We start from the raw sequence: 13215 nt of genomic DNA on the forward strand, positions 1-13215 counted from the left end.
AGGAGCTGACACTCTTTTGTTTGGTCCTGGTAGCTGTCATTACTCAGGCTCACAACCCAGTTCTACTCATGTGTACTACAAACAAACTGCTGTCAGAACAGGACAAACACAACAAGTGGAGACTGAGAGCTGAGACCAACACATGGAAAAGACTAGAGATGTGTTTCTGTCGTGTATTACCACCTCATTGTGTTTGTATTTGTTAGGTGGAGTTAACTGGTCACAGCATTTTTGACTTCACACATCCGTGTGACCATGAGGAGATCAGAGAGAACCTCAGCCTGAAGACGGCTGGTGAGGGAACACACACACTCTCCTTATTCCACATGTGCAGTGTCCTCCGATCTTAAGTGCAGTGTTTGCAGTTTTCTGCTCTCCGAAACAGAAAATATCTATAATGTCTAAGTTCCCACCACTCAGCAGCGTTTCTTCTGCTGGTGGCAGATTGAGTGCAGAAGGTTCAGAAGTGCACACGAGCTGCATGTTTTCTGTCTGTGCAGCAGCAGGTTTTACTCCCTGTGTAGCACTGGAAACAATAGGTGACTAAGGTTTATATGAGAAACATTGTCTCTTTGACTGTCAGACACACACACACACACACACACACACACACACACACACACACACACACACACACACACACACACACACACACACAGAGAGCTGTGGTTGATTACTCTTATCAGCAGCAACCACAAAACACACAAGAGGAACAATGTTGTATATTTTATAGTCCTTTTCCTTTTAACACACAGTTTTTTTTTCTGTGACGAAAGAGAAGAAAAAAATTGGGACAGTTTTTGTTTAAATGTAATTATATAAAGAAAAAGAGTTGTGAGTGTGCACACTGAGAAAAGACACACTTCACCACTTTGCTGTGTGGCTGCAGCTCTGGGGTTAACCTCTGACCTTGTGACGCAACAGCTTGGCTCGATTTGACGTCTCTCTCACTCTCTCTTTATGTGTGTGCGAGACCTTAGTGAGTCTTTAACTGTTTCCCGGTCACGTAAAGGAAAAGCAGATAAAGAGAAGGTAAACTTGAATTGTTACAAGTAAAATATTCACATAGTTTTATGCTCCAGTGTCAAAGACAAAAGCATTAAACTGGAGGTTAAACATCATAAAAGAGAAAAAAGCAAATAAAAAAGCATGCACAGTAATAATTGATATGTTTTAAAAGCCTTTATTGTCACAGCCGAGTGGTTGCTGTTGAGCTACTCACAGGAAACTGTTCCTTTACCAATTTATTCTGCATCATTTTAAATGAGATTGGGAAAGTGTTTAATGTTTAGTGCAACTGTATTCACAAAACGGCAGTTTATGACAACGCTCATTACATTCAAATCAGTGAGCTTGTAAATGTATCACCCGACACAAATAGAATAATGTTAATGCTTCTATTCCCACATGCACCATCAGATTCAGCTGATTACTCTGTGGCAACAACTAGACCTTCTGTTCATTGTCGTGCATGAGTAATGTCCGTTTAATTTTCCCCCTGTGACTGTGTTTTCCAGGCAGTAGCTTTGGTAAAAAAGGCAAAGAGCTGAGTACTGAGAGAGATTTCTTCATGAGGATGAAATGCACGGTGACCAACAGAGGACGCACCGTCAACCTCAAGTCAGCCAGCTGGAAGGTAAGAAAGCGGCAGTAGCTTCAAGCCAACACATCTGCACAGGTCATGTTTGCAAGAAAAAACACATCCCACATGTTCAGGTGGCTGTACAGTAGAGCTGACCCCTTACAATAAAGCAAGATATGTGAAGATATTGTGCACTGTTAGCCGAAAGGGTCATTTCTCCCTCCCTGACTGATTAATGTGAATAATATTCAAAAACCTGAGGAGGTAAACTAAATCACAAAAGACAGAGATTAGATGAGTTTGAAAAATAGACACAATTTAGTTCTTTCCTCTCCTGTTAGTGATACTGAATCTGTCTTGTTGCACACAAAGCAAACAGAAACCTACATAAAAGCTTATTGGATGAAAAAGATAAGTATGCAAATAAAACCTTAGAACAAAATGTATCCAAGTGTAATTTCACAAGTGTGAAACACAGGCTGTAAAGTCTGGTCACAAGTCAGAACACTGGCTGCTAACAATGCAAACCACAAGAGACACCACCCATCCTGTGACCTTCAGCTTTGCACTGTGTGAGTAGTAATTCTGCTCCTGCTGCTCCCTGAAGGTGCTGCACTGCACCGGACACCTGAAAATGTACAACGGCTGCCCTCCCAGAGTTCTCTGCGGCTTCAAAGAGCCTCCACTCACCTGCGCTGTCCTGATGTGCGAACCCATCCCACACCCGTCCAACATCGACACGCCACTCGACAGCAAGACCTTCCTGAGCCGACACAGTATGGACATGAAGTTCACCTACTGTGATGAGAGGTAGGCCGATGTTTGTGGTTCGTATCAAAATCTGACTAGAAACAGGTTCACTAACCTTTTTCAAAACAAAGTAGAGAAGCCACCACGTTGGCACAATACACAGCACACAACATACATTCATCTGTGTTTGCTGTAAACTGACGACATGTAGGTTTAAGATCACAAGATGAATATGAAACAGTTCAAGCTTTTATTTGTTGTTTGATGTACACCTTGATATGTTAAAGACGATTCCATCCTTTGATTCCACTGCAAAACAGATAAGACAGATTTAATGCAGTTAAGATACTTGAATTTTATACGTGGCTGTAAATCCCTTGTTTGCATCAAGCGTGTGACTCACTGACATCACTAAACGGTTTCTTCTTTTGATGCGTCACTTTATTAGAGGTTAACCATCTCATCTACATTTCTGCAAACTCCAGCCTGGCTTTCTGATTCTCACTGCTTCCTACTGCTTCTTGCATCTTGTGGTCTGCTCATTAGGTCTTGTTTGAGTGTAGTTTCACAGGTAAAACCTCCGGCTAAAACCAAGAGTAGTAATTAACAGCTATTATTTTTCATTGTCAGTCTCACGTCAAGTCAAGTAGCTCATCTCATACAAAAGGTGCTGTTTAACATATTGAGGTGTAAATACCAACAAATAAAAGATTGTAATGGCTTATCTATTTCAATACTCGGCTTAGAGGCATTTGGATAAGAAACAAACTAAAGCTGCAGTGATTTAATAATTAATCTTTGTTTTTTTGTTTGACATTCCGTCAAAATGTGTAAATATTAGCGCGGCCGTGTGGACGTTACCCAGCGTTGGATAATTAGCTGGAGCTCACATTTCAGAGCCTGAAGCCAGAAGTTGTTCTTGACAGCAAAAGAAGGACTCAGAGTAGTAGAGTTCAGTAGAGTTCAATAGAGTAGCATCTTCATGCTTTGGACTGCTGCCAGTTAAAACAGCCTTCATGCACCGTAACACACACACAGGAAGGTTTTTGACTGATTGCTGTGTGTTGACATTATCAGTTTGACTTGGCAGGGGTGTTAAATGTAATGTAAGCACGAGATGAAACATTACTGCTCCAACAAGACTCCGTCACGTCATTGTCAGACTGACATGTGCTGCTGATCACAGATAAACACTGTATTTCAGTGGTGTCAATCAAGCTGCCACAACAGTCATCGCCGGTCCTGAGCGGTTTCCTCTTGTCTTGTGTGTTTGTGTCACCGCATCCACGGATGTTACGTGGGAAACGATTTGTCCCTCTCGTGGTCAAATGTGTTACGCCTACAGATGCTATGATGGAGCCAAACAACCAGTTTGTTTGCAGCAAAGTATTTGTCTCCAACTGGCACAAGGAGGTGATGACGATCACACACACACACACACACACACACACACACACACACACACACACACACACACACACACACACACACACACACACACACACACACACACACACAGATTTGAGTTACACAATCACACACACAGACCTGTAATCTTATCAAGCTGCTAATGCAGGACAAAGGTTTCTTTTGGAGAAAGGTTTGTGGTTTGTGTATTGCATGCACACATTCGTGCGTGACCACACTACAAACAAGGACCCATTTTCTTTTTCGCCTGTTTGGTGCAATTTAATAGCTGCCCAAATCTTCTCTCCAATTACGCAAATGAGTTTATTGTAGGTGGTTCTCCCTCTCGGCTCAGCGGGGACTTAGACTCATTAGGGACGGGACAGAAAGTTTCTTTAACTCATGTCTGGCAGTGTGAGAGGTCGAGTAGGGAAAGAAGAGATGAGGACAGGAGGGGTAAAGGAACGAGACTTGAGTGGCAGCATCCAGGAGAAACCTGTTCTTGTCTGTTTTATTGATGCCATAGAAAAGCTACTGTTAACTGATTCTCACCTGGTTTAAGAAAACAGTTTGGTCCCTAATGTTTCTCATTAAGGCATTAATTGTTTATAATGGAACACAGTGCTATTTGTGAAAAGAAGAAGGAGCATTGACGTGTATAAAATCTTACAAATTAATCCACTTCACTATCTAGAAAGGATTCACAGTACTTAACTTTTTATTCTGGATCTCTGGATAGTTCTGAAAATCACTGTGCACCGACGCTCCCCCTCCAACCTGATGGAGCTTGACAGGTACTGCAAACAAGAATCAGAGAAACTGGCCAAAAATAGGTGTACCAAGCTTGTAGCATCATTCCCCAAAAGACTTAATAAGGCTATAAGGCTGTAATTGGTGCATCAGGTGGTTTAACAAAATATTGAGCAAAGTCTGTGAATACTTTATTGTACTTACTTTAATTTTCAAAAAAAAAAAAAAAACTTAATCTGAGACCAGAAAGACACACTAAGAAATAAAATAAGAAATAAAATAAACATTGTATGAAATCCGTCCTGCCCTGAATTAGATTCAGATGTATTCCCTGTATATTAAAACTAATGATCAGCAGCGTTTATCACAGGTTAGCAGGCATCAAAGTCTTCACTTCGCTAATGGTGTCAAAGAAGTCACGTGCACTGTTGTTTCAGTATCTATAATGTGGAGTATATTCTAAAAATCAGGAAAAGGCTTTTCTACCCTCACCAGTAAGAAAATGCATGATGGGAGAGTGCGTCACTATCAACAGTCATCATCATCATATTATTATAATTTCATGCTATTTTAGTTGCAGCCATTCTTAACTGTCCTCTCTTCACCCCGGTTCTCTGCAGCCATCTTTGCTCTTGTCCTCAGTTCACTTTCCCTGTTTCACTTTTTCACTGCCTCTTTTTTTCCACCTAAGTTTGTCTCCACTTATAATGTTCCTCTTTCATTTTATCTGCACCCCCCCCCCCCCGCCTCCAGTCTCAGGCCTGCAGCTGTCAGTGTTACGTAACCCAAGGACAAAAGCTTCTGCACCGCCACACCCCCTCCCCATCCGTGTCTTCCTCCCCTCTTTCTCTGTCAACACTTCGCACGACACATCTTCATGCACAGATTGTTCATCTTCATCCTGCTGTGACTTCCTAACACACAATTTATCTTCATATTTTGCATTTTCACAAAAATTCTGGGAATGGTGGTCTGGGAAAGTGCAATCAACCATCAGTGACATATGATGGAGATAACTGGGAAACTTCATTCATTTCTGTCAGTACAGCTACACCACATTAAGTACTGTGTAATCAGTCATAGATAAGAAACATGTTTTTAGCTTAACTTGGCTTGAAGTTGGACCAAGAAATAAAAAATAAAACCTATGCTCAGTGGAAACTGGAAGAGTGGGACTAAAGGAATCCTGATCTAATGCTGGAAAAGTATATTTTGGATCATTTGAAATAATCAATTCACTATTTACATTTTAAAGTTACTTTCCAAAATACAAAGGATCTATCCTCTTGTTGTTGTTGTTGGAGTTTGTGGTAATTTACAACATATACTGTATATAATATTATAACATATAATAATAATATATAACAATCACATGTTGAAATTCACAGTACAAACACTGAAAAACTGTTCACTTATTTAAAATCGCTTTGGAACCAGGTCGTGTTAAATTAAATCCCATTCCTTTTGATTCATGCTGAAAATGACAAACTTGTCTGCTTTCCTTGTCCCAGTTTTCCCTCACTGCTCTTGTTATACCCATAAAACCTTGTGTCCAGGGGGTCATTTCCTGTTGTTGGTTTGGTTTATGTTCTCACAGCACAGTTTGTTTGGAAGAGACTCTCCTACTCATGCCCCTTGGTCGAATTGCTTGATTTACAAGACAGTGAAAAGCAAATCAAACTAACCGAGCGAATAAACTAAGTATGTTTGGTGTTAACGTGGCATAAAACAAAGTCTTACTCATGCTTTAATGCAACTGCACCGGATTGTCTCTTATTTGATGATCGGATTACTCTGATCCTGTAACCAGTTATCCCCAAAACCTGTATATTAACTTATTTAGTGGAAAAAAGAGCTGGAAGGAAATAAAAGGCGAATAGAGGATTTTTTAAAAATGTGGTAACTTAAAGCCAGCAGAAAAATCCTCATTAACAAACTGAACTCGTGATCGGAGTGACAGAAAGAGATTAGCTGTTCCCAGAAACACAAGGAGTTAGCAGAGACAGAGAATGTGAACAATTCTTATTTTTGGAAGACTGTCCACCTCTCTGTTTGATTTGCAAATCATGTGTGAAGCCTTTTGAAGTGCAGACGTTCAGGATAGAGTGCAGGATTTGCCTTTTTCAGCTCTGTGTACAAGTTCAAATTAATAACAGAAAATCCTTTGCTCTACTAAGTGTGTGTGTGTGTGTATTGCAGGGTAACAGAGTTAATGGGTTACACTCCTGAGGATCTACTGGGTCGCTCAGTCTACGACTTTTACCACGCCCTGGACTCGGACAGCGTCACCAAGAGCCATCACAACTGTAAGAACACACATGCACACGCTGCGAGGCTTAAAATGAACATGGATCTAAGAGGGTGGCTGCACAGTCAGATTCACTGAGGCAAAAGGATAAATGATGGAGCGTCACTGATCACTGTCATCATCAGTTTTCACTGATGCTGCTTATATTAATCCATTTAATTACATAAACATAGATAAACCTTTGAATTTCACACCGTCTCTCGAACTGGCTGGACATTAGAGAGAGAGCTTCTCATTTTGACAGGTCAGGGTTCAGATTTATCTCTGAAGCAGTGAAGCTGGATCAAGTTCACATCTGTGAGTGAGTATGCCTCACTTTGTTTCCCATGTAAACTGTATTAACCATAGAATGACATACAACATACATTAAATTAAGTACACTCCTGTAATCTAATTACGGCCTAAGAAACGTTACATGATACAGAATGAGTAGAAACAGTCCAGCTGTGCTAGCTGCCTAATGTTTGCCTGTTTACTACCTTACACTATCATGCTGGTGACCATTACCAACATATGATAGTCTACAGATACATGTGGTGATACTCTTTTGTCTACACATACTGTATGTGTTTCTCTGTATGTGTGTATGTGTGCGTGCACAGAGCAGGAGCATGGTATTAAGCCTTTTACTAAATTACGTGTAGTCACTGATGGCCTGATGAGGTTTGCACATCTGCTGTCACAAACACAAACACAGTGGACAGGGCACCAGGTGGCCTCTATTACACTCTAATGACTGTGTGCGTGTGTGTGTGTGTGTGTGTGTGTGTGTGTGTGTGTGTGTGTGTGCACTCTAACAAGGCTCTGAAGTGTCATGGCTTTTCTCTCCTCTGACAATGACCATATCATTAGAAGCTCTGAAAGCCTGTGACAGAACAAGTAGGAAAGTGGTAATTCAGTTCCTTAAAACCACCCCTGCAACATAATGGCAGCGGGCGCCTGTGTGTGTGTGTGTGTGTGTGTGTGGTGTGTGTGTGTGTGTACACTCCAAACAGCATCCCTCTTACCTATATCACTCTAACTTTTCAATACAGTTCCTGACCTTCAGAACCGTATATTGTTCATGGTTGACAATGAGACATTGTTCTTCTAAAAATAATTTAACTAAAAAGCCACAAGTCTGATTTTAACATAGGAAATCTTTAAAGGATCAATGGACATGATCAATGTTAGGATTTTTGACTGCAGACCGTCAGTGCATATTGATTTTCGATCGACTCGTTTGACCTTTCATCTTGAGACATTTAATGACTCCTTTGATAGTTCGTTGCAGGAGATTCTCACATTCTGAGATCAGTTTAAATGATATAATAGTTTTAGGTTGTGTTTGGATTGTGTGTGTGTGTGTGAGAGTTCCTTTTTCCTGGTCTTCGTGATCCGTGTCTACACTCTTTGGCTCAAGTCTTCTGAGATAAAGGGCTTTCTATCTCTCTCACTCCAGGACACACACACAACCCACTCTCACGGCCAACGTGACCAGCCTGTTGATCAGCACATGCTAACAGTGTTGTCTGCTACATGTAATGTAGTCCTGAGCTTCCTACACACACACACACACACACACACACACACACACACACTGCCCTTATGTACACTCTCTGACCAAAGTCCTGCTCCTTTCCCACGCCAGTGCTGAACTTTGGACTGTGGCCAGCATTTCTCCGTCTCAACTCAAAGTCAAACACCCCAATTTTTCCTACTAAGATGTGTTTGGTTCATGTCATAGTCTCAGCAAAACAAATACATGAAGAAATCCATAATTCAACAATTACATATTTAAATAAAAACAAGAAAATAGCAAATGAAGCACCCAGCTAATCTCAGAAGTGTTTTCTTATGCAGGACGAGTTTCTTTCTGACATGTTTATTCTGTATTACCTCGACTGTATATAAAGTTCCTGTGAGCCGAACCGAAATGTAGAAAGCAACTTTTACAATGGATCATATGTGAAATTCAAGAGACTCAAAATATGACTGTTGATCCAGGTTAAATTGGTGTGTACTTTGTTACAATTACAAAAGAAATTTGACCAGACAAGGATAAAGGGGGCGGTTGTTTCTGCAACATAAAACCATAACGCTAACCGTCTACGGTTGTGAATAAAGCTGCCTGTAATGTCTGGCTGTCACACTGAATATGATCATGGACAAGTGGCTCAGTTCATATAGTTTAATTGCCTTGTGTGAGCAAACATTATGTTGTCATAGCTCTCTCTCTCTCTCTCTGCAGTGTGCACCAAGGGTCAGGCAGTGAGTGGTCAGTACAGAATGCTGGCTAAGAACGGAGGCTACGTCTGGGTTGAAACCCAAGGAACTGTTATTTATAACAGCCGCAACTCCCAGCCCCAGTGCATCGTGTGCATTAACTACGTCCTCAGGTAAGTAACGTAGTCCTCATTAGTGAAATTAAATAGGTTGGAATGTCTTTATAAAAACTAATATTAAGTATCATTGTTCTTAATCCTGCAGTGACATCGAGGAGAAGTCGTTGATTTTCTCCTTAGAGCAGACAGAGTCCCTGTTCAAGCCACATCACATGAGCAGCTTCTTTACAGGTTTGACTGGAGAGTCAGGAGACGCCCTTTTCACCAAACTCAAAGAGGAACCGGAAGACCTGGCCCAGCTGGCTCCAACACCTGGAGACACAATCATTTCCCTCGACTTCGGTCTGTATTGACTTTTAGCATCATCTTAAGATGTTTGTGATAAATTATTTTCTTATAAGTGAGATATACAGTATATATATATATATATAAACACTTGTGGTCTTATTCCTACAAGCTTCTGCACAGTATAGGTCCTGCACTCTTCTGGACTTCATGGAGCTTAGTTGTTTCACAGTCAAGAAACGCAGTCTCAGGGTGTTTGATATGAGCCTCTTTCCTTGGAGATACTTAGTGGACCAGAAACACATTTCTCCAGATAGACAATTTTTTCTTCCTTGTCAAAACTGTTGTAATATCTCCCAGCGTATTGTCCTAACCGGGACACCCGCGCCAAAGTCAGTGGCACTGACCACTGAGCTATATATATATATATATATATATATATATATATATATATATATATATACCACTGAGCTATATATATATATATATATATATATATACCAAAGTTATTGGTTATTGTCCTGTGTTTGTTAAATCTTCCCCCTCAAGTGTTTTTCCACTCATCTGATTTCTTCTGTTCTTTGGTGCAGGTCACCCTGAGTTCGATGAACCCCAGCAGCCAGCAGGATACACCCAGGTGTCTACTGAAGCTATGCTACCTCCAGGGCCTCCGTCCTGGGCCAGCAAGAGCCACAAACCTGTCCCTCCAGCATCAGGCCAAACCCCAGCTCCAGGGGACATCACTAACATGGCCAGTCCATTCACAGTGCAGCAGAATTTGCCACCGGGCAGCGCTACTCCGAGCCTCAGCAGCTGCTCCACGGTGAGGAAGACAAGGGAGGGTTTCAGAGGCTGAATGTTAAATTGAAAGGACTAATTAGTTAGTGAGCAAGCAACTGGTTGTTCTGTGTTCAGCGAGGCCTGTGGTGGTTAAAGGTCACCAACAGTGGGCAGTATGTGTGAGAAAAATGTGGGTGGGTATTTGGAAGGAACCAGCTCTTAGTGGTGAATAGTGCCTTTGTCAAAACTCATTTCTAACTCTTTGTCTCTGTATTTCAATCTTTTTTCACATACCCCCCCCCCTTTTCTTTTATCTCCCCCATCCATTATTCTCACCTCCTCCTTCCCTCTCCTCCCTGCAGCCTAGCAGCCCAGGTGATTACTACAGCTCAGTGGAGAGTGACCTGAAGGTGGAGCTCACTGAGAAGCTGTTTGCTCTGGACACAGAAGGCCACAACAGTCCTGCAAACACTGAGGTGTGTGCCTTGTTTCCGTTTAACTACTAACTGGTTGTCTGCTGCTACACTTGGCAGTCATTAGATATTTAAGATACATTTTAACATAAGTTATATTTTAGTTTTATTGGACAGCCACAACAATCACACTGCAACAATTAATAATGATTTTAATGTTTAGTGCCCAGTACACACAGTGCAGCTTATTTAAAGAATCTCATTGAAAGTGCCAGAAATTATAAAGGGTAAGACCCATCTTTACTGTGCAAGTAGAATTTAAGATGTAGCAGCCTCTTAGTAACCGATACTTTAACTGAGCAGTTAGCTAAACACACTATTTCCCACATTTCACTTTCCCAGAGGGACTTGAGTGACTTGGATCTGGAGACTTTGGCTCCCTACATCCCCATGGACGGAGAGGACTTCCAGCTGAATCCCATCATGCCAGAGTCAGAGCCTATGGAGGCGGGTTCAGCAGGATCCATCGGGAGTAGCAACAACAGTCTACCCAAATCACACCGGGCCACCCCGCAGAGCTTTAGCAACATTGCCAGCCTCTTCCAGCCGCTGTCGTCCTCCTCTCAGCCTCAACCTCACTATCAGCCCCAGCAAGCTACAACCTGGGCTTCAGGGGAGAAGAGAAGCTCCAGCCAGAGGAACATAGACTGCCGTGCAGAGTCTTACATGATGGGGCGCATGCAGAATCCCCCATACCAGGCTCCAGCCAGCACCCCTCTGTCCTCCATGGGTGGCAGACAAAATCTGCAGTGGCCTCCAGACCCTCTGTTAACCTATCAGCAACAACCAGGAGTCACCAAGGCCTATCTGATGGACACTTTGTCAGGAGATGAACGTCCATCCTGCCAACAGAACATGACACATCTCATGCAGAAACAGAGGTGATGTAAAGATCGAGTACATTTTAAACCAAGAAAGTAAAAAAGCAGTAACAATGCAGAGGTAGTTAATTTGCATGACCCTGTTTTAAATTAAATCTAAGTTACTAGAATTTTCATAGCCAGACACAGAAATGTCAAATAAAGGCTGGTCTTCACTTCATTTAAACGTGTGTCTGTGTGTTCATGTTTGGATGCAGATCCATTGACAACTTTGTACAAGCCTACAGAGACATGAGTCCAGCCAGAGTGGCCATGGCCAACAGTATCAAGCGCTCCTTCACCCAGATGTCGGTGGTGAGTTACCGTATACCTGCTTCTGGGAATCATTGCGACCTGAAGATTAGATTTGGTCAATGTCAGTCAACAGTTTGTTCTCAAATATCCAGACTGTGTAAAAACACAATGTGATGACAGTGGCAACTTTGTGTTATAATCATTTGGGCAACTGTCGTCATCAGAAACAGATGTTAGCTCAGAGGAAAGGAAATCCAATTTGTCTAAAATGCATTTCCTCAGTTCTTATCTCTTTACATGTTTTCAATTAAATTAAATTCAATTCAATTCAGATACAGAGAATATTTATACAAAAAATTATAGAGAAAACCCAACAATCCCATTCGAGCAAGCTTTAGGCAACAGTGGAGAGGAAAAACTCCCTTTAGAGGAAGAAACCTCCAGCAGAACCAGGCTCATAGTGGGCGGCCATCTGCCTCGACCGGTTGGGGTGAGTGGAAAGAGAAGAGAGAAAAGAACAGCAGGCAATAAAGACATCCTTGCATCCCTCCTCACGTTTTCAGTGGGACAGACTGAGAGGCAAAAGATGGAAGTAAAGAAAACACTGTCCTGAAAAGATGGGAACTGAGTTGTATATTCAAACTTGTTGAAACCTGACCAAGTCTTGTACTTCAACAAAGCTGCATGCTTTAAGTATTACTGTGACTGTGTTTCAGACTGAAAGTAAGCCGTCAGAAATCATGTGGAAGAAGATGAGGGGTGACAGCTGTGTCACCATAGATCGTTCCCTCAGCGCAGGATCACTGGCAGGTATGAGCTCCTGCTTTGTGTAGAACACATGACATTATCATCTCTTAATATTATGCACCCAACAACTTTTACCTCCCAATCTCGCAGACTCAGGGATGAGTAGGATGACACCAGGCAGCATGTCTTCATGTCTCAGCTCCCTGCAACAACACAGGAAGTCTCAGCATCCAGGGAATGGGATAGGTGTTGCAAATGAGAAAGGCTTTCCCCAGAAGAGCTGCAATTACACAGAGTATAACATGCTGCCCTCTAACAAGACTGAAGGTGAGCTGAACTGAATTAAACTGCTTAGAAACTCAAGTATTTACCCTGTAAGCATCAATAATAATAATAATAGCAGCACTGGAACAGTTTGTACAGTATAAAAAGTCATTTTAATTTGTCATCGACTGCATTTAAATGCACTCAAGTAGCCAGGTTACTAAGAGAAACCAGGTTTCTCAGGTAATTGGGGAACACATTTGTATGTACTCAAGAAACCTGGTTATTGTAAATCCACATATTACATGCAGCAGATGAGTAATCTGATTTCTCCTCTACCTGGGGCTGATTGTGGAAGCATGGTTCACAGATTTTGGCTTGGCGGTGACAGAAACAGCTTCCAAAATCAGCCCCAGCTAGAGGACAAATC

General features: G+C 41.8%; 1 protein-coding gene across 2 annotated transcripts in view; it reads left to right on the top strand.

Annotated features, from left to right (window-relative positions):
* Nucleotides 1–13215, top strand: part of epas1b (endothelial PAS domain protein 1b) — a 46419-nt gene that overhangs the window by 26088 nt on the left and 7116 nt on the right. For both annotated transcript variants that reach the window (XM_026354191.1, XM_026354192.1), the window contains 12 exons: nucleotides 207–294; nucleotides 1518–1636; nucleotides 2190–2392; nucleotides 6689–6795; nucleotides 9028–9175; nucleotides 9267–9463; nucleotides 9997–10229; nucleotides 10549–10662; nucleotides 11002–11540; nucleotides 11738–11834; nucleotides 12491–12584; nucleotides 12672–12848. In XM_026354191.1, the coding sequence (XP_026209976.1) occupies nucleotides 207–294; nucleotides 1518–1636; nucleotides 2190–2392; nucleotides 6689–6795; nucleotides 9028–9175; nucleotides 9267–9463; nucleotides 9997–10229; nucleotides 10549–10662; nucleotides 11002–11540; nucleotides 11738–11834; nucleotides 12491–12584; nucleotides 12672–12848 (2116 nt within the window). The remainder of the gene's footprint in view (nucleotides 1–206; nucleotides 295–1517; nucleotides 1637–2189; nucleotides 2393–6688; nucleotides 6796–9027; nucleotides 9176–9266; nucleotides 9464–9996; nucleotides 10230–10548; nucleotides 10663–11001; nucleotides 11541–11737; nucleotides 11835–12490; nucleotides 12585–12671; nucleotides 12849–13215) is intronic.

Source organism: Anabas testudineus, chromosome 15 (genome assembly GCF_900324465.2).
Source record: "Anabas testudineus chromosome 15, fAnaTes1.2, whole genome shotgun sequence".
Classification (NCBI taxonomy): domain Eukaryota; kingdom Metazoa; phylum Chordata; class Actinopteri; order Anabantiformes; family Anabantidae; genus Anabas; species Anabas testudineus.